Below are 24,875 nucleotides of genomic sequence, written 5' to 3' on the forward strand. Positions count from 1 at the left end.
ACTCTATGGAAATGTGTGATGGTAATATGGAAATGTGTGATGGTAATGACTCTATGGAAATGTGTGATGGTAATGACTCTATGGAAATGTGTGATGGTAATGACTCTATGGAAAGGCGTGATGGTAATGACTATGGAAATGTGTGATGGTAATGACTCTATGGAAATGTGTGGTGGTAATGACTCTATGGAAATGTGTGGTGGTAATGACTCTATGGAAATGTGTGATGGTAATGACTCTATGGAAATGTGTGATGGTAATGACTATGGAAATGTGTGATGGTAATGACTATGGAAATGTGTGATGGTAATGACTCTATGGAAATGTGTGATGGTAATGACTCTATGGAAATGTGTGATGGTAATGACTATGGAAATGTGTGATGGTAATGACTATGTAATAGCTATTAGCCAATGCTTGTAATTTATGGCACGCTGAGCCTAATCTTATTATTCATTTTGCTCTATCTTGTAGAAGAAGTTCATGCTGCCATGGTGGTTTATTATTGTGGGCTACCTCATGTGTCTCGGTTCAATCATCTGGTGTTTTATCTCTGTGGTTGGCGTTGCTTTTAACTTTGGACCTACGAAAGCTGCTGAATGGCTGACCTCATTCTGTTTGTCATTTCTTGAATCAGTCCTCTGCACTCAGCCACTTAAGGTTAGTTCTTTAATTGAGTTACTAAATACTGACTGTTTCATCTCACCAAGCTTGTTAAATACTGTCTGTTTCAGCTCCCAGAGCTTGTTAAATACTGACTGTTTCAGCTCAGCGAGCTTGTTAAATACTGACTGTTTCAGCTCACAGAGCTTGTTAAATACTGACTGTTTTAGCTCACCAAGCTTGTTAAATACTGTCTGTTTCAGCTCCCAGAGCTTGTTAAATACTGACTGTTTCAGCTCAGTGAGCTTGTTAAATACTGACTGTTTCAGCTCACAGAGCTTGCTAAATACTGACTGTTTTAGCTCACCAAGCTTGTTAAATACTGACTGCTTTAGCTCACCAAGCTTGTTAAATACTGACTGTCTCAGCTCCCAGAGCTTGTTAAATACTGTCTGTTTTAGCTCACAGAGCTTGTTAAATACTGACTGTTTTAGCTCAATAGATCATAGCTGCAACTGCTAACTACCAATAATTGCTGGATGACTAAAAACTAAGAAAAGGTCCAAGTCGAATGTTATTGTAGAATAAAATTTATAATAAACAATGCTGGAACCATAGACTATCTGCAATGGCATATGCAACAAAGACTCTGTTAATTTTATATGACACAATATTATATTCAACCTTAGTCAAATCTATCTTACCATTTAATCAACTGCTGAGTAATTTTTAGGTACTAGGACTGGCTGCCTTCTATGCCTTGGTTATCAAGTCACCCGCTGTCGAAGATGAGGATGAGAGAGATCCAGAGCTACAGAAAGATGAAGTGTATGTACATGAGCACAAACGAGCGAAAGACATTCACAACCCGAGATTCAGGCGCAGACTGAAGAAGTTTACAAAGATTCCACTTCCTCCAAGTGAAGAGTATCTGAAAGCGGCTCGTCTGCTCCGGTAAGGCGCTGCCTGATGTTGCTTCCAGAGAGTTAATCAACATCAAGTCAGTTTTGAAATTGAATGTTTTGTTTTGTAGACACAAAGAAGTGAAAATGATGGATCTGTTAAAGGAAATGGCTCTCTATCTTATCTTCATATATCTACTGCTAATGGTTGGCTATGGCAATAGAGACCCTTGGGCTCATCACTTCTACAAAAATGTTAAGAACCTGGCTGCCCATGGCATCTGGAGTCCTAATAACATGGGATATGATATTTCTAATGTATGTTTGTTTATGCATTGCCATTCTCCAGAACTACATTATGTGAGATAGTTCATGATGTTTTTTCGATATGTACATGTATGTTAGTATTTGACTTAGATTGTTTCAATGTGCTTTGACAAATGTCTACAGGTAAAAGACCCAGGAACATTTTATCGCTGGTTAGAGGACACTTTGGTTGCCTCATACTACAGCACTGAGGTCTATGACGGAGAAAGGCACTGGTGGACAACCAACTTCTCTGCAGACTATAACTCAGTGCCTGCTGGCAAGCCACGTCTTCGCCTTCTTAGAACCAAGGATTGTATGTCACACTTCCCCAAATCTGAGCATTTCTTTTTTTTAAATGTTTTCACCAACCATCTTGCTCACTGTATATGTCAGACCTTTTTGTGGTGTTTCGTAGACGAGTGCAACATGCCCGTCTATTTGTATGAGAAGAGATGTAGTAGACCCTACTCAATGTCAGGTGAAGATAAGGAATCTTATAAAGCCGGTTGGGTTCCACTCAACCATACAGGTAACTTTTTAAAAACATTGGAATCACGACTTTGCTGTATAATCAAAGAGCTTTATCTAGTTGTTTTTTTAAGAATCAATTGGAAAATCTATAGAACAGCAGCTTTACTAATACTTGCTGTGAAGTATTCTTTGTCTGACCTATTCTTTGGACGACTCATTCTTTGTATTACCTACCCTTTGTACGACCTATTCTTTGTACGACCTATTCTTTGTACAACTCATTCTTTGTACGACCTATTCTTTGTATGACCTATTCTTCGTACAACCTATTCTTTGTACGACCTATTCTTTGTATGACCTATTCTTCGTGCAACCTATTCTTTGTACGACCTATTCTTTGTACAACTCATTCTTTGTATGACCTATTCTTTGTACGACCTATTCCTTGTACGACTTATTCTTTGTACGACCTATTCTTTGTACGACTCGTTCTTTGTATGATCTATTTTTTGTATGACTCATTTTTTGTATGACCTATTCTTCGTACGACTCATTCTTTAAAGAATGAACTCATCTCAAAAAAGCTTTTTTCGAAACATCTAGTTTTTAAATTTTAAACATTTTCATACGTCTACGTAGATTGTGAAGGACCGATGTTTTTATTTGAAAACATGTTGGCTGTTTCTGTTGGTCAATATGCAATTTGTTTCTTATGCGCATGTTAAAATATTGCGCTCCTCTATGCATACTAGTTGCTGGACATTCACTATATTCAGATTTAGTTTACAAATAACATCAGCAACTTATTATTAGGTTCTATTTTTTTTCTTTATGATGGTTACCTTTGACCTGTTGAAGTCTTTATGATGGTTACCCTAATGTGAAGCAACTTTGACCTGTTGGTAAATCTGTTGAAGTCTTTATGATTGTTTCCCTAACGTGAAGCAACTTTGACCTGTTGGTAAATCTGTTGAAGTCTTTATGATGTTTTCCCTAACGTGAAGCAACTTTGACCTGTTGGTAAATCTGTTGAAATCTTTATGATGGTTTCCCTAACGTGAAGCAACTTTGACCTGTTGGTAAATCTGTTGAAGTCTTTATGATGGTTTCCCTAATGTGAAGCAACTTTGACCTGTTGGTAAATCTGTTGAAGTCTTTATGATGGTTTCCCTAACGTGAAGCAACTTTGACCTGTTGGTAAATCTGTTGAAGTCTTTATGATGGTTTTCCTGACGTGAAGCAACTTTGACCTGTTGGTAAATCTGTTGAAGTCTTTATGATGGTTTCCCTAACGTGAAGCAACTTTGACCTGTTGGTAAATCTGTTGAAATCTTTGTGATGGTTTCCCTAATGTGAAGCAACTTTGATGTGTTGGTAAATCTGTTGAGGTGTTAATATTTCATCAAATACTATTTACTAGCTGGGCAATGCTAGTATATGTGAAGCTTGCGAAAGTGGTTCAGTTTTTAAAATTTGGTGTTTTATTTTAAATAGCTAATTCATTTTCATGAAAACATCTAACATTATAGATAGTTTATTTTACAAGGTTGCTTTCTACGTTTATATTACTAACACTGTTACTTGAGTCAACTCTGATATTGTTAAGCAAATCTGATTGAGATGTCAATTTTTTATGAAATAGTACTTACTAGCTGTGTAATGTTAACCAATATTTAACTTTTAAAGCACCTATCTATATATATATATATAAAAAAATTGTTTCCTCACCCCGGATACCCCGTATGGGTGGTAAATTCTGCTCTAACTCGAGTCTCCTACCAGAGACCTGGGAGTTTGAGCACTCGCCCTCAAGATCTTAGCTGTTCCCAATAGCGCACTTTTTTGCAACTCACCTGAGTTGATTGTTGTTGGTATTTGGGCAAGCCACATTTTATGCGCCGGTGTTATTGCGCCCAGTGCCCCAATGACTACTGGGATTACAGTTGTTCTTACATTCCAGCATTTTTCATATATATATATATATATATATATATATATATATATATATATATATAGATATATATATATATAGATATATATATAGATATATATATATATATATAGATATATATAGATATATATAGATATATATAGATATATATATAGATATATATATAAATTTGGTAAGAAATTTATTAAAATTTGACTAAGCAAAAAATTACTAAAAGTTTCGTATTACACAAAAGGTGTGTAACACTCATCAGATAAAATGCTTAGTGAGGACTATACACAAGATTCTGCATTAGCTGGTAAGCTGAAATAAAAGCTCAGGTATTAAAAGCTAGATGGATAAGATCTATTATGTAATGCTATTTCGTAAAAGGTGTTTCTTAGCATGTCTACATGTAGATATAAGTTCACTACGTTTGTTAAGAGTTGCCTTCTCAGGTCTGTAAATGATGAAATATTTTTCTAATGTACATAATCTGCACTTTCCGGTGCTTTTAGAGTATGGCTTGGCGTGTGATAAAATCTTCCAGGCTATGTTGTAGTCAGCGCCGCTTTCCTTGAGTTCCCATATGTGGCTGCTTAGCTCGGTAGAGTAGCGTTTAGAAATGTCCTTGAATGTGGATTTGTGAAGGTTATATCTAGTTTTGAAGCTGTTTTCGGTTAGCCCTACATATGTGGCTGCAGGTTTATTGTTATCAGTGGTAGTTACGCTTGCCTGGTATATCACTGATTTTGCTAAGCAATTGTCTGGTAATGGGCAGGTGTTCTTATTCCTGCAATTGCAGCCAGGATTAGTTGTTTCTTGATGGTTCAGTGACAGCAGCCTCTGATTGTGAGAGTTGATAGCCTGTTTCACATTGTTCATGCAGCTACCATGAAAAAGCGGATACCAACACAAGCTAGAATTCTCTTCACCTAAAGCTACACCACTAAAGGCTAGACATAGACAAAGAAAAAGAAACATAATCTGGTATAACCCCCCTTACAGCAACACCGTACACACCAACATCGGGAAAACTTTCTTTAAATTAATCGATGAAGAATTCTCTACTGACCACAAGCTACACAAAATCTTTAACAGAAGTATTATAAAATTAAGCTATAGCTGCATGAACAATGTGAAACAGGCTATCAACTCTCACAATCAGAGGCTGCTGTCACTGAACCATCAAGAAACAACTAATCCTGGCTGCAATTGCAGGAATAAGAACACCTGCCCATTACCAGACAATTGCTTAGCAAAATCAGTGATATACCAGGCAAGCGTAACTACCACTGATAACAATAAACCTGCAGCCACATATGTAGGGCTAACCGAAAACAGCTTCAAAACTAGATATAACCTTCACAAATCCACATTCAAGGACATTTCTAAACGCTACTCTACCGAGCTAAGCAGCCACATATGGGAACTCAAGGAAAGCGGCGCTGACTACAACATAGCCTGGAAGATTTTATCACACGCCAAGCCATACTCTAAAAGCACCGGAAAGTGCAGATTATGTACATTAGAAAAATATTTCATCATTTACAGACCTGAGAAGGCAACTCTTAACAAACGTAGTGAACTTATATCTACATGTAGACATGCTAAGAAACACCTTTTACGAAATAGCATTACATAATAGATCTTATCCATCTAGCTTTTAATACCTGAGCTTTTATTTCAGCTTACCAGCTAATGCAGAATCTTGTGTATAGTCCTCACTAAGCATTTTATCTGATGAGTGTTACACACCTTTTGTGTAATACGAAACTTTTAGTAATTTTTTGCTTAGTCAAATTTTAATAAATTTCTTACCAAATTTATAGTAAGCTCTACTTTAGTATCGAGCACTTTATGCTGACTTTTAGCCTATACTTTATTGTAGATATATATATAGATATATATAGATATATATATAGATATATATATAGATATATATATAGATATATATATATATATATAGATAAGACTTTGAGATATAGACATTGAGACTCATAGACATTGAGATATATATAAATCTCAATGTCTATGATTCCGTCTGTGATTCTGTCTGTCTAGCTACAGATATTAAAATCTTGGAATGAAGAATCCGTATTGCATAAGATTTGATCTCACAACCTCCGGTTCTCTAAATGACCAGCTGATCAATTGAGCTTTGCAGAATGCATGGTTCCATTATGTGATGTAAGAATCTATCAAGGTTAAAATACACATCGCGACTGCTTTATTGCGCAACTTCATTAAAGCTTGCTCTCACGGCTCTTATTAGTAAGTTTAGCAATATGGATACTAGCTTACTCAAATTAGCCAATGACAATATGCCAGGCAAATGGCAAGCAACTACATTACCTGCAGCTGTTTTTAAGATGTTTTTTATTACCCGTACAACGCCGGGCATTCGCTAGTATGTCATAAATTAATGTAAACCCCAACAAATTATGGCTCTTAGCGGTTACCTCTATAGAATTTACAAGTAACTTTCTAACATAGGGAACAACTCAGAATTTGTGCGATTAAAGCAAGTTTTCATTTTTACCTTACGAGTTGCTTACTGCAAGTTGTGCAAGAAAACTTGGAAGAAAATTACATATATATTGTAGATGATGATTGATATATGATATATAATTACACATATTGTATATGATATTATGTTTACAAGGCATAGGGTGGCTGCAACAAAGATTTCTATCTCAGTAGAATTAGCCTGATTTACATTAATTTTAGCGTTTGAAGCCTCTGGATACAGTAAGACACTTTTTTAGAACAACACATTTTTCCACGGGTGTGGTTCAGTCTAACCGTCCATAGAAATGGTCACTGTCTCAATTCATACTGTTCTTTGCAGACTTTCACACATCTTCCTCTTTGCTGTTAGACAAATAGACTAGATATGTTATATATTACAAATAATCAATTCACACATACGACTTAGATATGTTATATATTACAAATAGTCGGTTCACACATACGACCTAGATATGTCTTATATTATAAATAGTCGGTTCACAGATACGACCTAGATATGTCTTATATTACAAATAGTCAATTTGTATATATGACCTAGATATTTTATATATTATATATAATCGATTGACACAAACAACCTAGATGTGTTAGATATATATGTTGCATATAGTCAATTCAAGCCAATCTGTTCAGTTTTTAGTTATGTAACTGCATGTCACTATCGGTTGGATTGAGGAATGAAGAAATAAATTTACTCAGCATAAAAATTGTAATGACTTTCCAGATACTGAGCTCATGTATCCAGATGAAGGATTCACGTACAATACCAGCCTCAGTCTCTTTGGATTCCCTACATCAGGTGATACAGCTACTTACGGTGGGGGAGGGTACGTTTTTGACCTTTCTCACATCCAGTCCAAAACATACGAGGTAAGCTTGTGAGATGATACATTGGTCCTCTGTATAAAAACAATACATCAATATCTAACCTGTAAGGTCATTTATACTTACAGCATTCTATTAAAAAAGGTCAATTGTTTTCAAGTCATACCAAAGGGCTGACTATCTATGATAACAAATAGCAGCAAATATAATTAAGCTTCAAGTTACAATCACCTCTACATACAAATATTTTGATGCAGCCTTAAAAATGAGCATTTTGACATAAGATGTGTTTTTCAACATACTAAATCCAATGCTGTTCGAAACACTCGTTTGTTAGTAAATGTCGAAACGCTGGTAAAATTTTTAAATGATAGTTATTTTTACCTTTAGTTAGAGTGTGACTTTTGTTTTATCATGCCGATGTTTGACTGCAGCGTATACAGTACCTCAAAGATATAGAGTGGATCGACCCACAAACTCGGGCTGTTTTTGTCGAATTCAACCTCTACAACTCAGCTGTCAACCTCTTTGCAGTCTCCTACATTCTATTTGAGTTTCTCCCGACGGGCTGTGAGTGTGCATTAGATAATTATTAAACTACTAGCTTACTCTCTGTGTATCACTACCGTCTGCTTGTAACTCGCTCATTACGTTAAACAAGCTTTCTACTGTTTTGTTTGCTGTTTTTATTATCAGCTATCATCCCATCCTTCAAAGTTCAGATCTTCAGACTCGACAGATACATTGGTGCCCAGGCGCTGACAACAATGGTCGCTGAAATCCTTATGACCCTCTACATTATTTATTACCTTGTACGAGAAATAAAATCGATCCGAAAGTTGAAACGGGAATACTTTAAGGTAAACACCTCTCTTTCAATAATTTCAAATCAGTTCAATTCAGCTCAAACCAGATCAAATCAGTTCAACTCAGCTTAAACCAGATCAAATCAGATAAACCAGTACTATTGAATGGTCTTAATTTATGTCATAATCACCAGTGCTAACAAATAAAATATTTTTCTTATCTCTTTTTCAAACATTGTAAATATTGACCCGGATCTTTTGAAAACTGCTCATCAAAACTGGCCTTGAAAAAGATCTGGCAACATATGGCGATGTACATGTAAAAAGCAAAAAATCTTTTGCAGTTTACCTTCAAATGTGTAAAAATATGTTTGAATCTTTGCAAGTGGATACAATTACAGTTGCATTATAATACAAAACTCCAAACTTGTACTTCTATTGCTAGGGTTATGTTAATTCTTTTGAAAGAACATTCTCATGATATTAGTGTGATTACACATACCTATATGACAATAATTTGCAAGTGATTTTTAATATTTGAAAATTAGATTTGACTTCCTTCATCTGACAATTGCTCAGTCCTACAATCAAGCAATCTTGTCTAAGCGATTATTGTTACCATGCCATCATTACTATAGACCTATATAACAAAAATTCAAACTGCTTATGTATTTTGTGATTGGCTGAAAATTCAAACTAATTATAAAATGTTATTTAAACGTAAATGGTAAAAAAGGAACTGATGAGCTTGAAGGCAGATGAACAGGGGTTGAGGTGATGGGTGATGGTTGGGATGATTATAACTTTATGGTCTCCTTTACCCAATAGCAAATGAACCAGGATGATTTCTCAAACAGTTTTCAAACTTTTATTCAAACTTTCAACTATCTCCAACTTTTATTCATTTTATTTACATTCATAATGACTGTTAAAATAGGCTTCCTTTCCTTTGATCCTTAATGTTTCATATTGTTACCCGCAACAAGCAATACCTTTTTTTGTAGAGCCTATGGAATGTATTTGAAATAGCGGTCTTGATTGCTTCCATGTTCTCTTTCATACTTTACTTCATACGACTTTACATCTGTCTCACCACAATGAAACGCTTCAGGTCAGACAAGACTGCCTTTCACAATTTTCAACTTGCTGCAGGAATAGACCAGGTAATATGTTAAAAATTATATCGAACTATATTTAATATTTTGTCATTAAATACCATGGTTATCATTATGTAACTAAAGTATTAAACTAACTCGAGAACTTATGTCAAAAATGAACTTCAAGCGATTGCTTTCCCGATGGCATCAAATGTAAAAGTGTACGTTATTACAAAACTAGGTGAATACCTGGCCTTGCACAAGAAATGTATGTGTAAAGAAAATTTATTTTTAATCAGCATATACAACATTTACCATTCTAACTTTTAAATAAAGGTGTTCGTTTATTTCTGTGTGCGTCCAGCCAATGCATGATTCAAATACATTGTATTGGAAAGAACACGGCATAACTGAAACAGATTGTTAAAAAAAATTTCTTACTTACGCTAAAAAATTTAAGATGCCATGCTCAAGATTTAAAACAGCTTATAAACAATGGCAGTTAATGAAGTTGCCATTAGCTAAGTTTCTTTACCCAATAAGTTTGAGTAACTTAAGCTAGTAACTTAAGCTAATCTTTTAATCTTTACTATACCAAAAGTCATGCCTGTCTGAAGCAACTGAAAGCGCTAGGATAAAAGATCGCACCTCAAAGGAATCAAACCCATACTTTTGGATGCACAGATGTAAAGCTAAACTCATTACCACTAAACCATGCAGCCACCTTGCCACGCTATGAAATAATTGTGCATATAACTATTACCCATCATGATCTCTCACGGCACATTGCAAGCATACGTATTTTAACCAACCCCTGTTAACAAGCCATATGAACGACGACAAACAAACGCTCTATTTCATATATATAAATGTGATGCTCACTAAAACTTAAAGCTTCATGATTTCCAAAAATCACCAGAATGCCCGTGTGAGTGGAAGGCCATGGAATCAGCTTATTATAGGACTAAAAGGCCCGTGAGTTTTAATTCCAGTGTCGCTCACTCTGAAAAGCGTCAGGTGTTAGATAAATCGCCTTTACACAATTATATAATTTATACAACTATTAATATCTCTTTAAATGGCGCGATTTTAAAACTGCGCACCTTAAAAATCGCCACCAAACTATTAAATTGCCATATCACGAAGCGCTACTAAAAAGTGACACTTGCTAGCAGATGATACCTACCAATGAATGATGCTGACTTGCTAAACAGTGACACGTACTAATAGATGAGGCTCATTACAAGGTGGCACTCACTAACTGGTGACATTTAGTGACAGGTTATGCATAACATAGCAGACTCTCAAAATTGAAACGAAGCCAAAAATGTTTCAGGCTTGCGCTTGCTAGCAGAATTAGTGTACAACCAATCAAGACCCATCGGGTTCAGGCATTTAGCCTAAGTGAGCAAGAAAAATGTAGCAGGCAAATTCAATAAATTATACTTTTCCTATTTGTGGATATCTCCCTACTTTATAGCTCTGATAATTGCTATTTGGAATTTTTGCTCTTGAATTGAATTCAATGCATAATATGATTAGATAATATTTGTTGGTGAACATTAAAGAAATGTATGACTGGCTAATTACGCTATCTTGCAAGAATAATTTTTACATGATTGAGGTCATTGATTATCTGACCTATTTTTAAATTACAATCCGTTTTGTTGTTGCTTATAGCAGTTATAGCTTTTTGAGGTGACACTGTTTCTATGATAAGAGCCAAAAATTTTTGAAAATATATATTCATGTAGATAAAAGTATATAAAAAGATTTATTGCTTGAAAAAAGTGACAAACACTTAGATTCTTGAGTAAATAAATTTGGGTCACAAAACTACGTAGTGAAACTTTCTCATTAAACTTATTATTTGTTTCAAGTCTGTTGCTCATGGTTGGTATAGTGTTGTGTATTCCAAAAATGTATTAGACGAATTACCAGATGAGTAAGTCAATCGGAACTAGTCAGTTGGAAGTTTTATGGTGAAGTATTACACAAATCGTCAGATGAATAGGTCAATTGAAACTGGTTAACTCAAAGTTTTTGGAATATGTTGTAGCTCTATGGATTCTTTATGGCCTTCATCCTGTTTGCGTCCACGATCAAGTTCACAAAGCTACTGAGGTTCAACAAGCGAATCATGACCCTTGCTATATCTATGGTCGCCATCTTCAAACCTCTTGCTGGATTTGGAGTCATGTTTGGCATCAGTTTCTTCGCTTTCGCCCAAATGGCTTACATGATTTTCGTGAACAATCTTCTTGCCTTCAGCACATTTGGAGCATCTATAGGAACGCTCCTTTCCATGATGTTGAGTAAGTTCATGAGCATCCTGCCTGTATACCGGCAGCTCAGCTGGTAACCTTATTGTTATGATAAAAGTTGGTTGATCTCACAAGAAACGATACCGTAGCTATGAATGGTTCTTCTTATTGCAGCAAGTATGTTTGTGGTACATCTAGTATATTTAAATTTTGACAGTTGCTAGCCAGTCCTGCATTGGATGTAAAATTGTACGATGTATTTATCTATATATTTATATTTATCTATATATATATATCTATATGTATTTATATATATAAATATATATTGTATTTGTATATATATATAAATATATATATAAATTGTATTTATCTTGCAGACAAGTTTGATTATCCTGTCTTGGAACGAGCGAATCCAGTCTTTGCTCCAATCATCTTCTTGGCCTTCGTTGGCATGATGACCATGCTGATGGTCAACTTTCTGCTCACCATCATAATTGACACTTACACAGAGGTGAAGAGCGAGCTGATGCAGCAGGTGTGTCACTTTATCAACCTGCCAAACCTCTAGTAAATTAGTAAAAAATCAGTGAATAACCGGAACACAATATAGCTAATTACGCACCAACCTAAGCTAGACTTAGAATACAGTGAAGGTCTTTATTCAGCATTCAATGAATTCACTGACTATCTAAAGTCTAGACTAACTACTAAAAGTTTCTGAAATTAGCCTAAATGTAGCGATAAATAAACCTAGCCATAATGTTCAGACTACACGCGATTTTATAAGCTAGGTTGCCATAGCAGCAAAAACTGATGAGTATGCCCGGATGGTTATTCTGTGATCTCAACTAATATGATATTCTGTAGGAGAATGAGTACGAGCTGATAGAGTTCATAACCGGAAAAATCAAAGGACTAGTGGGCAGAGCTCCGCCTCCAAAACTGCCAAAAATGAGAAACGAAGGAGATGGCTTTGTTGATGGTGAGTTTTACTTTTGAGAACTTAAGAACTGGTACTCTTAAAATTATGTAATTTTAAGATAATCACGGGATAAAAGATTAGATGATTGATGGAGCTTTTCCAAACAGCTGTAGCGTTTGGAAAAGCTCCATCAATCATTGGAAATGCTTTGTATTATTCTGCTCAAAGATCTGTTTAGTACCTCTACATGATGGTGCACTATAAGATTATAACAGTAGAGATGCATCTTTATGTCTGAGCTACTGTCGAAGCACGAGTCCTTCCAAATTGCCAGGCAGCCATCTCAGAAACTAGCATGGATGAATGTTTTTAATGCCCATTACAGACAAGCAAGTGGAGTTATCTTCTCGTGTCGAGGAGTTGATGGACAAGTTTATGGAGATTGTCACCTCTGATCCCCAACAGCGCCGCTTGGCTGATGAGATAGAGCAAAAAAGGAAGTTTCTCAAGAATGGTGTTGGAGTGAAGCGAAAAATAGTCACTGGGTAAACGTAAAAACTTTGTGGAAATTAGAAAGTGAAGAAAGGTTGGCTGTGAAGTTGTCAGCCAATAGCTGAGTTTATTCGGTGGTTTTAAATTCATTTATTTTTATAAGTAGAACCCTCTAATTTTATAATACTTACCTGTACAAGTGACATGTTTTGTTGAACTTGATGTTAACACTCAAGTTAGCACTCACTGTACGCACTCACTAATGCCTTGTGACAATGCATTGAAAATGCTGCTTTAACCTGTTGTTTTACTTGAGAACATTGTAACATTTCCAAATAACATATGCAATAAAAGCAAATCAAGAATTTTCCCAACATTGATACAGACAATAATAATAATGATTGATTGAATTACTTTAGTAGATCCCCGGTTGACAATATAAAAAGCTGAAATGATCTGAGGGTTTGTGCATCCAGGACAAAGCATTCAACAATTTATTGAAAAGTAGATTACATTCTATAAGAGTCTACTAACATGCTTTGACAAAACAAAAGTAAAAAATGATCCAATACAGCGTATACGATATAGTATATCGTGTATGTATATAGTATATAGGTATAAAGTAAAGAATATTTCTTGCTATTAGGAATATAATCTTAGGAATATTTCTTTTATTATTGCATAGTATACGCGCCTAGCAACAAAAAGTAAAAATTAATAAAATACAGCGTAGGTGTAGGCATCCATCGCAGAATAAGAGACAACTCATGCACAAAGTAAAGAATATTTTTTAGATAATAAAATAGGTCAGGTGATTCTTAGCAAAAAGATAATAGAACTAGTCAGCGCTTGACACAGGCAGCGATGCAGCTAAAGCATATACCAAAACAAGTGCAGCAGCCGCACAAGGCATAAGTGCCGGTGATGAGCCAAAATGAGAAGAGAAGGAGGATGGGATCGCAATAATCAGTCTTGGTTTTGCATCGCAACTTTCCCTTCTCACATTCCGGACTGTTTGACCACGCGGAATAGACATAATAATTCCCTACAAAATGTAGTTAAAATGTATTATTTTAATTAACATTGAACAACATCCAGCCATGGATGATTGGCAGTCCAACGCTGTTTGAATCATCGTGCCAGCATGTCTTGAAAGATAGGTAACTGATATAATATAGCCATGGCTGATTACTCAATGCTAGACACATTGACACGCTAAAGGTACAATTTAACCGAGTCCATAGCCAAATGGTCTGTTAACACCATGTTAAGCCTGGTTCCCATTTACGTTGCAAAGCACCGGCGACAGCACCGCAGGCTATTAGCGGTGAAATGGGAACCTACGCATCGAGTACCGCCGAGGACCGCCGGTGGCATTGCAATAATTTAGCGTTGTTCAAATTTCGCAAAAGGCAGCAGGCAAACCCTTCCCGAAATGCACTGTACAGGTGAAGGTCACCATTATTGAAATAGCATGGCAAGCAAACATTTTATTTGATTACACGATTATGTTTAGCGATGCAGCTTATATGTGAACATATGCGGCCGAGCCTAACGTCGCAAACGTTTTGCTGCGCAAGTTACCGCCGGAGTCTCGCAATCGATATGGGAACCAGGCTTTAGGCAGCAGTTTTTTTACATATGGTCAACCAATTCGTATATATTGCAGCATTATTGCTTGTGCGGAATATCATCAGCCATTATTTATGTCAGCGGACCAATAAAATGCCAGCGTAAAAATCTTACATATAGAAAGAACACTTGGGTAAAACTGGTAGCTGAATTTCTCACAAATGCTATTAAATAACTGCAGAGGCGAATAAGACCCCACTCGCATTCACTTTGATAATTGCTAATAATGTCACTCTTGTAACGAGATTGTAAACCTTTTAGAAAATAAGACATAGTTATATGGATGATGTATATCTCATTTCATTCCATCCCATTCATTGTACTTTGACAGGCAATCGCAAGCAGGTATAACCATTTTGAAAATTTCATAGCATTTGTAAACAAAGGCACATCAAATTATACATACATCATCAACTTACAAAAAGACCGATGATGATCTATTTGTGAACTAATGTACGACTTTACTAACAAAACAGCTCTAAGTTAAAATATTGACAATGGCACGGAACGACGTGGAATTTGACCTTCAAAGACAAATTTTCCCCATACATAGCAAGTATATCTTACATTGAAAAATCAACAAACTAATCAAGATTGTGATATTACTAGAGATTATCGAATGAGATGTAAGTGGGATTGCCCCTTATTCGTCTCTGTGAGAATTTAAACTTATTCAAGGACATAAGTGACAAACCCAGCTACTAGTCTTCCTCAGGTGTTCTAAATGGAAGGTTGGCACATGGCTGATTCATTGGTCAGCTGACATAAACTGGGTGATTCATTGGTCAGCTGACATAAACTGGCTGATTCATTGGTCAGCTGACATAAACTGGCTGATTCATTGGTCAGCTGACATAAACTGGCTGATTCATTGGTCAGCTGACATAACTGGCTGATTCATTGGTCAGCTGACAAACACTAACGTGTGAGATTACACATAAGTCATCAAATGACTCGTTGAAACCAAGGATGTTATTCAAGTAGCGACCAGACACAGGTATAATTTATGAAGTTACAAGAAAACCACAGCTTCAAATAGTCTGAAATTTGGTGATTATATGTAAAAGACTTCATGACCTAAAAGTGTATAACAATATTTCACGCGATCATAATTCAATAGGACTTTAAATACATATTTTTCAAGTTATTATTGTCCAATTTTAAATAAACAGAATAGGTTTCTGTATTAGTCAGTTCATAAGCTGAAGCCAGACAATGAAGTATATCTAGTTGGGTACCTACTAATATCCCCACCATGAAGCCATGACTACATTAACATTAAATGTAGTCATGCCCATCGGAAGGCATGACTACATTAACTAGATAACTAGAAAATTGAGATATGCATGAACCTTACAATGTGATTGTTAATTTTACTTTGGTCAACCAAGCTTACAAATCACAATTAAAAACTATGACTGTGAACATGACATACCTGCTATAAACCACGAGATCATAAACAGAGTAAAGATTCCGTCACAAATGTTACAGAATACATTTGTTTTTATTTTCGTGTGAGACTTGGCAACAGGAGACTCATCATCCCCTTCATCTCCTTTTTGTCTCCATTTTCTGTATAACTTTCTGACGACCACTAGCAGGATGTAAAAGGTGGTGGTGGCACCAGCAACCACCAGATAGATAGGGATCATCTTTTTCTGAGGGCAAGCGTTCAAAAACACCACACCTAGACAACAGTGATAAAATCACAATACATAACAAAGATGCATAGAGGCTAGATGTCAACATACATAAGAACTCCATACACTTACCCAAAACTAGCATAACCAGCGGAAGGCCGATGAACAGAAGAAAGCCAATGATCTTCATCACTACAAAAATAGGGTAGATCTTGGAGGAGAATTAGGATGTGAGATTACACACAGACACAAGTTATCACAATTGTAAGGAAGGTATTGCTCACGGATGCTGCAGAAAGTGGACACACAGACACAAGTTATCACAATTGTAAGAAAGGTATTGCTCACAGATGCTGCAGAAAGTGGACAAACAGACACAAGTTATCACAATTGTAAGAAAGGTATTGCTCACGGATGCTGCAGAAAGTGGACACACAGACACAAGTTATCACAATTGTAAGAAAGGTATTGCTCACGGATGCTGCAGAAAGTGGACACACAGACACAAGTTATCACAAGTGTATGAAAGACATTGCTCACGGATGCTGCAGAAGGTGGAATATGCTTTTTGTCTGCAGCCGACCCTATCCAAAGATTCATCCTTCAACTTCTTTACTTTGCCGAAGATTGATTCATAATCTGGTGGAGGAGCTTCTTCACCTACAGCAAGCGTTATAATTTATGTGAATGCCAAGAGACAACCTGCCAATCTACGACCAGACTACAGCCAGCTGATCAACCAACTTACAAACCACCTGCCTATAGAGTGGTAACATAGAAAAAACGATATTACAAATAGCCTATCTCTTACACCTAATATATACCAATTGTGAAGGACATCTAAATGATTTAGGATGCGCATAATATGATTATTATGATCGAAAGAAACTATGGTAATCCAAATAGGTAAATCAGATGTTACAAAACCTTCGTAAACTTTTAATAAACGGCAAAAAGTTAAATTAACACAAGATTAAAAAAAAAGTATTTAAAGTACTATAGAATACTGCAGAAAACACTACAGAAAGTGTTATCGAGCTTGCCTCTTATTGGATAGACAGGAATAGCACATGCGAAATAAGAAAAAACAAAAGTTATTCAACTTGGTGATTCCAGGATGGCATGAGATCATAATGAAACCCCCACCACCAAATTAGTTTTGTTACAGACTAAAGTTTACATTTTTCAGGCAAAGCAACCAAGTAAGATGTTGATGACCTGTGATATTAACACTATGTAATATCATCCCATGAGTCATTCATCTTGCCACAGTCATACCTCGACATACGAGCTTAATGCATACTGGCGCTGAGCTTTTATGTCAATTTACTCGCATCTCAAGGCATTATTTCCTATATATAATAACTAAGTAAAAATGAATCCGTTACCATATTATAAAAACCACCTAAAAAAGATATTACGATGGAAAAAGTGTTTTAATTGTTATAATTCAGTACTTAGGCTAACAAAGTAACCTACTCATTTAGTTATTATGATCTGCAATAAAATGTAACAACACTATGTACACTACAGTATGGAATTTTCCCCTTCGAGACAGACATTGTGGATAACGGCGGCCGTGTGAGAGCGACTTGAGAGAACCTGTTTGGTACACTAAACTTTTGTGACTGTGGTGGTAGCGAAAGTGTTGATAGTTCTGGTGTGGCACAAAAAACAAAGGGCATGTTGTATTATGAGATTTGTTAGGCACAGGCTATATTGGCGTCTGAGCTTAAAGCAGTACAGGTGGTCTTGGTAATTCAGTGAGTGATAAAGCTGGTGGGTAAAGCTGGTTGGGTAAAGCTAGTGAGTAAAGCTAGTGGGTAAAGCTAGTGGGTAAAACTAGTGGGTAAAGCTAGTGGGAAAAGATAGTGGATAAAGCTAATAGATTAGGTAGTATAAGGTAGTATTGGGAGTATACAAGGAAGTGGAACAAAAGACGGATTCTCTTCTTCTTTGCATCAGTTCATGTAAGTCCATTCATATATACAAACAACATTATTAACAAACAATTCACTCTTTGTCCAAGTGAAAAGCTTTTCGCTTTTTTCGTTAAAACTTTGAAAGCAACACCATAGAAATAATCAATAACGGTCTTAGGCTAATAGTACTTCCTTGTTTAACGCGGTCTTGATTCTTCGAAGTAGATGTACTTATATGAAAAAATGGTTTAAAATTACGTTGGTAGATGAACTTTGAAAGAACACCATAGAAATAATTAATAGCCGTCTCAGGCTAATAGTAGTTCCTTGTTTAACGCGGTCTTTCTACTTCGAAGTAGCTTACATATATAGAAAACGGTTTAAATTTACGGTGGTGGATGAACTTTCAAAGCAACGCCATAGAAATAATTAATGTCTCAGGCTACTTGTAGTTACTTGTTTAACGCGGTCGTAATACTTCAAAGAGCATGCATATAAAGACAGTTTGAGAGTTTTGGGCCGAAGGTTACGTTTAGCAAGCAAACTTTTACGCGCTGCATTTCATTTGTGCTGAATGCAGCGCGAAGGCAGCAAACCTGTGCAAATTTTTTAGCACAGGTTTGCTGTGCTAAAAAATTGTTTGGACGCTAATATCGACTAGTTCAGCAGTGCAGAATAAGAGTTGAGGTCAGAAGATAGTGTGGAAGGTATTGGACAACTAGAAGATGTTCGCTCCATCAAAAGCAACAATCAGATCATAGCCATTCGAGAAAACAATGGAAATACTTTTGTTTTAAAAATGTCAATTTTTATTTTTGCATGTAATATAAGTATGGTTCGCTTATGTCACTTGTTCATGAATATATATTCGTATCATTTGATAGATTATCATTACATAACTTTGTAAATATGCAGATTTATAGCATGTTAATTAATAGCATCCTTGCGGCTATCTTAACACGGTTTACAATGAATCGATGCTCATAACTACGCTTCTATTCCACATAAAAAGCTAGTTTTGGCTGCAAGCTGTAGCAAACATATCAATGAATGCAATGAGCTTTTATGCAAGATTGTTAAATATAGATATAAAATAAAAATATGTTTTTAAATTAAGAATGAAATGAAAACTGAAAATGCCAACATATTGCAAAGGACACAGGCTATAATATCATCGCAGGCCAATTGCAAGCAATAGATATCAACTGGTAGAGATATTTCTCGGTTTTGTGATGCATATTTATTAAAAGATCTTAGATCAGAGGTAAGTTAGCAGATTTATTGTATCCAAAAGGTTTAATATCGCTCCATTACAAAAAGAGAGCAAAACATAGGCGACATTTGCTTCGCCCGTAATAGGTCTAAATTTATTTTCCGAAAAACTTGACGAGCCATTTGAAAAACACACTGCCAGCCTCTATTTGAACATCGCCTCCAATTGATCGCCACTATAGCGGAAAAGTTGAAAAATAAAGCGCCACGGCGTTCAATTAGGTTTTACAGCGAGTTAAATTCAACGTTTATGTTAAATATCTGCCTCGAAAGTAAGATCTCCCTCTGATACATAATGCCAATATTACATTGTAACATTATATTTTATTGCAAATCCTAACCACTGAATACACTGAAGTTACTGAGGTTAACATATATTATTTTGTTACTAATTTTTAATATGTACAGTATGTATATACAATTTTAATGATTTTTACCAGGGGGTGTTTGCATTGGAAATTTACTAAGGGTTTTTATAACCCTCTATATGAAATTTTCCCTTCCGATGCCAACACTGGAACGAACTAAAATCGTTTGGCGAGGGACCACTGCATAGTGTAGTAGCCATCGAGAACCGGCTCGTATCTCAAAGATTACTCATATCTTAAAGAAGAAACTTGTTTAATATTTAGCTCATATCTTGAGTTTTGCGTATTTAGAGATATGATTGTATAGTCGAAACTATATAATAAGTTAATAACTCACCCAAACACATAATACGCTTTACTTAATATGGAAATTTCCACGTAGTTCGAAGCAAGAGTTTTACATTATGTGGAATTTATCGTATGTGAGATATACGTTATAGGAGTGTTCATATACCGGTATCTACATATATATATATATATATATATATATATATATATATATATATATATATATATATATATATATATATATATATATATATATATAAAGCTCAAAGTTTTGTCATCCGTGATTCAGTCTGTCCATCTTCAGCGATTAGTACCTAGCAATGACAAATCCGTATCACAACATATTCGATTTTGAAACCTCCCGTTCACCAGGCAATCACCTAACTAATTAAGCTTTGTGAGATGCATTGGGCTAATCGGGCAATATAAGTCGTTATCTGGATTAAAATACTCTGCATTGCGTAAGTCACTAAAGCTTGCTCTCACGGCTCTTATTACTAACTTAACCTACAACTTAGTCAAATTAGGCATTTGCAATGTGTCAAGGTAATGGCAAGAGGCAGGCAGCTACATCACCTGCTACCGGTTAAAAGCTGTTTTTTAATACCGGTGCCATGCCAGGCATTCGGCTAGTATGTATATATACATATACTAGCTGAATGTCGGGCGTTGCCAGAGTAATGAACAAAGTCTGCACAAAAAATTCATTTTTATTGAACATATACAGTATTTACTATTCAAACTTTTAAACTTCACACCATAAAAAAAGTGTTTTGGGCAGTTTAAACAAAATGTGAGAAAAAATAAAATAAGTGTAAAGATGTTGAAGTGTGAAACAATTAGCAAGTAATGGCTAGATAGTTTGTTTGCTACAATTAGCAAGTAATGGCTAGATAGTTTGTTTGCTACAATTAGCAAGTAATGGCTAGATAGTTTGTTTGCTACAATGATTACAATGAAAAATGATTTGACATTGATATAATTAATACGAACTGAGAAAACAAAATGAAAATCATGAATATGTATAAATATCGTGTATTAACAATAACAATGACTAGACAGAAGGGTGTGTATAAAAAAGGTTACTGTTGCAGCAGAAGCCCCTGTACTGAAAGTATTGTTAGATGATACTGATACCTCTTGATACTAGTACAAATGTAAAACTGATATATCGGACTGTCTATGGCTGATACTTTATCTTACTGCCCAGAGAACAAATATAGAGGAAACTCCGACTAGAAATAATACAATTTTCCTATTTATTTAATTTTCTTAATTATTACAATGAAAGTATTTAGCTTTTATAGATTTAATGATTGGACCTTAAGAAAAACTGAAAATTAAGAAAAACCTTAATTAAGAAAAACTGAAAATAAGAGTGTGGGACACATTAGAAATTGAAATTAGAAATTGCAACGACACATTTGATAACTACCAATTGCAAGAATAGGAAGTGAATAGTGGTAAAAAAGCTTTTAAAAATTATTCAAATAAAAACAAACGGGTAATATTGAAACAAGTAAAATTAGGGTAAAGTAATAATACGCACAAGGTAATATTAATTAATAGTAAAAAGTAAATGTTTAGCGTGCGCAATCACGATGAGGATAAATATAGAGTCCAGAATGTTAAGAACGGTATAGCCTAGTGGTAACAAGCGCTTATTAGTAGACTTGCGGTTTGAAATTCGCGAGTTCAAACCCAGAGCGAAGGTGATGTTTTGTCGGTATAACTTGACAGACAAATGACAGACAAACACTGAATATATATATTTGAATATACAGCTTATGCTCCTATAACCTATACATTTTACAAAGTCTTGAATGTATGATTTTTTTAGTCTGTGAGACAACGTAGTTTTTTCATAGCAAAACGTCAACTATCATTGGTACTGGGAGTTATCACCCTCGACTATTCTGAGCTGCGCTAATGAGGCTTAAATATCCGAAACAGTGCAGTCTGTAACATATATGTATATGTCGACTACTCAAGCTTTGCTACTGTTCCTGTTTTTACATATTTATTTTGCTGTAATTCAACTTATAATTTCACTAATCCAAGTTTTCTATGTTATACTTGAATAGTTACGAATTATTGTTATAATGATTAAGAGTGTAACTAGCTGCTACCTTGTGTAGGTCTAGTATACTTTGGAGGAACATCTGTCCGCTTTAGGCATAAGTCCACTTGTGCTACAGAGGATTGCTGTTGAACAACGGGCGCGGCCTCCGAAGCTCCGATTTCATTCAATGCTAAATCTACAGCAGCATGTGGTCATTTAAAACACAATCAAAAACTCAATCATCACTAGCAAGGGTGTAGACGCTAATGCTAGTTTGTCTGATGATTAAAGTTCTACAATGTATAGCATTTTGCACTATTTATAAGTTTAAATTTCTGCATGAAAGTTTTAAGATCTTAAAAGATGATTTTGGTAACTAACCTTCTCCGTTTGTAAGCTTTGGAAGACAATTGTTTTCATTTACATCCATTGATATGAGCTTGTCTGGTCACTAGGCAATCAGTACGCTGGTTGGTAGTAGGACTCAACAATTTGGCAATGGCTGCTGCAATACATGTATCGATACTATGATCTCCATTCTCATTTTTTAGCTTATCCTTAGCACATTTGTCTTCAATGATTGAAGAATATGAAAGAGCTAGCAAAACAATAGTTTTAGTGAGCAAACTTGGATTCTCTTGCAGGAGGCTTTACATTCAAAGGTTGATTCGTATGCGTAAGATTAGAAATATTTCAATGGAAAGTGTACATTACCAATGTAATAGCAAGCAAACTTGTTCCACCCAATTTTCTGCTGATTAATCAGGCAAAAAGCCTAGAAACCCTCCCAAGGAATTTTGTGTGTTTACAGCCTCTCATTGCATGATGATACTATACTGATGCAATACTGATAGCAGATCATACATTTCAGTGAAGTTGATGCCTTTAGTAATTTAAACAATAAAAAGAGGAATCTAAAGAGTTATTGCAAAAATTCAATGCAGATGAATATCAGCTAACATGAGTTTATAACAAATGAGATTTTTGCAGAAAATAATTTCTAAGCATCGCTTGTTTATTTCTGCTTGTCTAAATGTTGAAATTAAAATTGAATCATTTATTTTCAGTTTATCAACTAAATATATAATATAATGTAATATAATATATAATGCTTGTCTGAAAGCATCAGTCATTCCACATGAAAATTATTTGTTACTTTTAATGTTTTTAATAGTCGAATTCTGTATAGCTTGGGTAAATTATAGGTTCGTATTCATCTTTTGTATCCATATTGCTGTAAGACTTACAAGTAATCCATGTAAAAAGATTAGTCAGTTGTTCTTCATATTAAAATTTGATTGATATTGTGCAAACATATTTATTGCGTATAAATCAAACCTTGTAGGATTGTGTGTATAAATCAGACACAGAATGCTTGTACACAAGAATTTTGCGTCTCTATCTTGCGTCTAGATTTATACACACATTTCTACAAGGTCTACACTATCCAACAAAGTAGTAGCACTACTTTGTTACACACTACAGCAACAAAGAGAGACCATGAGCTCAATGATGTTCTCTGTTCAAGGATTATCTTGTAAAGCATAAATACAGTGTGTGCTACCTTTCATAAACTTTTTAAAAACATAGACATGGTGACACTACCTACAATGCAGTATTAGATTTTGCAAAAGCATTTGACAAAGTGTCCCACTAACTGCTGATGCAAAAGTTATTCACAGTACCAAACATTAGCAGCCAAATGCTGATGCGGACACACAGATTCCTGTTTAATCGTAAACAAAAAGTTGTCATTAAAGTCAAACATCTACAGAACTCCCAATTACATCGTTCCACAAGGCATTTCACAAGGCTCTGTTCTTGGCCCTACGTTTGTGTTAGCTTACATCAATCATTTACCTACTCATGTTGACTGCGGTATTAGTCTATCTGCAGATAATACTCTCATCTACGAAGTGGTAAATAATCACACTGACAAACAGGTCTTTCAAAAAACATTAATGCCTCAGAGTTCTGGGCTTCAACCTGGTGCATGTCTTCCGATATAGACAAGTGTTCTGTCCTCGGTTTTAATCCAAACCATAAATCACCCAAACGAACTACACACTACTGCATACCACACTAAATGTTGTGCAGGAGACCAAGTACCTTAGTGTTATCTTACAATCCGGCTGGCAATTTACCATTCACATTGACAATAAAACATCAAAGACAAAGCTCCAACTTGGTATGATCAAACGCACTTTTTAAAATGCTCCGGAGCAGGCTACACTACTGACTTGCGCAAGTCAGTGTAGGCCGCATTTACAGTACAGTACAGCGGTGTAGGACTCATGCCAACTGTATCAAGTGTGCAATACAAAAATGGTGCAACATACAGGAAGAGAAAGCATAAGCAATGCTTGTGAAGCATCAAATCTAGAAACTCTAGCATCAACATTAAACACAACATTAAACACAACTTATGTATAGTCTTTTAGCAAAGGAGGGAAATCACACACCTCTCATCAGCTCATACCATGAATTAATGAACAATAAAACTGAAGACCCTTTGAAGACCAGAACTACAACGAGAGA

General features: G+C 35.4%; 2 protein-coding genes across 2 annotated transcripts in view; one reads left to right on the forward strand and one right to left on the reverse strand.

Annotated features, from left to right (window-relative positions):
- LOC137405264 (polycystin-1-like protein 2) overlaps nt 1–13,512 on the forward strand; it is a 43,653-nt gene extending 30,141 nt beyond the window's left edge. Inside the window, exons 26-38 of the mRNA XM_068091491.1 lie at nt 475–660; nt 1,337–1,557; nt 1,637–1,823; nt 1,956–2,127; nt 2,230–2,343; nt 7,472–7,617; nt 8,007–8,142; nt 8,269–8,432; nt 9,383–9,541; nt 11,535–11,790; nt 12,117–12,274; nt 12,607–12,721; nt 13,047–13,512. Coding sequence (XP_067947592.1) covers nt 475–660; nt 1,337–1,557; nt 1,637–1,823; nt 1,956–2,127; nt 2,230–2,343; nt 7,472–7,617; nt 8,007–8,142; nt 8,269–8,432; nt 9,383–9,541; nt 11,535–11,790; nt 12,117–12,274; nt 12,607–12,721; nt 13,047–13,210 — 2,178 coding nt within the window. The 3' untranslated portion in view covers nt 13,211–13,512. The remainder of the gene's footprint in view (nt 1–474; nt 661–1,336; nt 1,558–1,636; nt 1,824–1,955; nt 2,128–2,229; nt 2,344–7,471; nt 7,618–8,006; nt 8,143–8,268; nt 8,433–9,382; nt 9,542–11,534; nt 11,791–12,116; nt 12,275–12,606; nt 12,722–13,046) is intronic.
- Nucleotides 13,513–13,630: 118 nt separating this feature from the next.
- Nucleotides 13,631–22,848, reverse strand: LOC137404370 (transmembrane protein 272-like). Its single transcript, XM_068090566.1, has 6 exons — nt 22,719–22,848; nt 22,405–22,533; nt 16,966–17,085; nt 16,558–16,617; nt 16,221–16,472; nt 13,631–14,198 (listed from the first exon to the last, which is right to left on the reverse strand). Exons 1-6 carry the CDS (start codon nt 22,765–22,767, stop codon nt 13,996–13,998), a joined length of 813 nt encoding a protein of 270 aa, XP_067946667.1. The 5' UTR covers nt 22,768–22,848; the 3' UTR covers nt 13,631–13,995.
- Nucleotides 22,849–24,875: the final 2,027 nt, after the last annotated feature.

Source organism: Watersipora subatra, chromosome 9 (genome assembly GCF_963576615.1).
Source record: "Watersipora subatra chromosome 9, tzWatSuba1.1, whole genome shotgun sequence".
Lineage (NCBI taxonomy): Eukaryota > Metazoa > Bryozoa > Gymnolaemata > Cheilostomatida > Watersiporidae > Watersipora > Watersipora subatra.

Coding starts and splice junctions, on each gene's coding strand:
- LOC137404370 (XM_068090566.1), bottom strand. CDS start 22,767: ATGGATGTAAATGAAAACAATTGTCTTCCAAAGCTTACAAACGGAGAA. Junction 16,618..16,965: donor TTCCACCTTCTGCAGCATCC/GTGAGCAATGTC, acceptor CTATTTTTGTAG/TGATGAAGATCATTGGCTTT. Junction 14,199..16,220: donor GATCTCGTGGTTTATAGCAG/GTATGTCATGTT, acceptor TACATTTTGTAG/GGAATTATTATGTCTATTCC.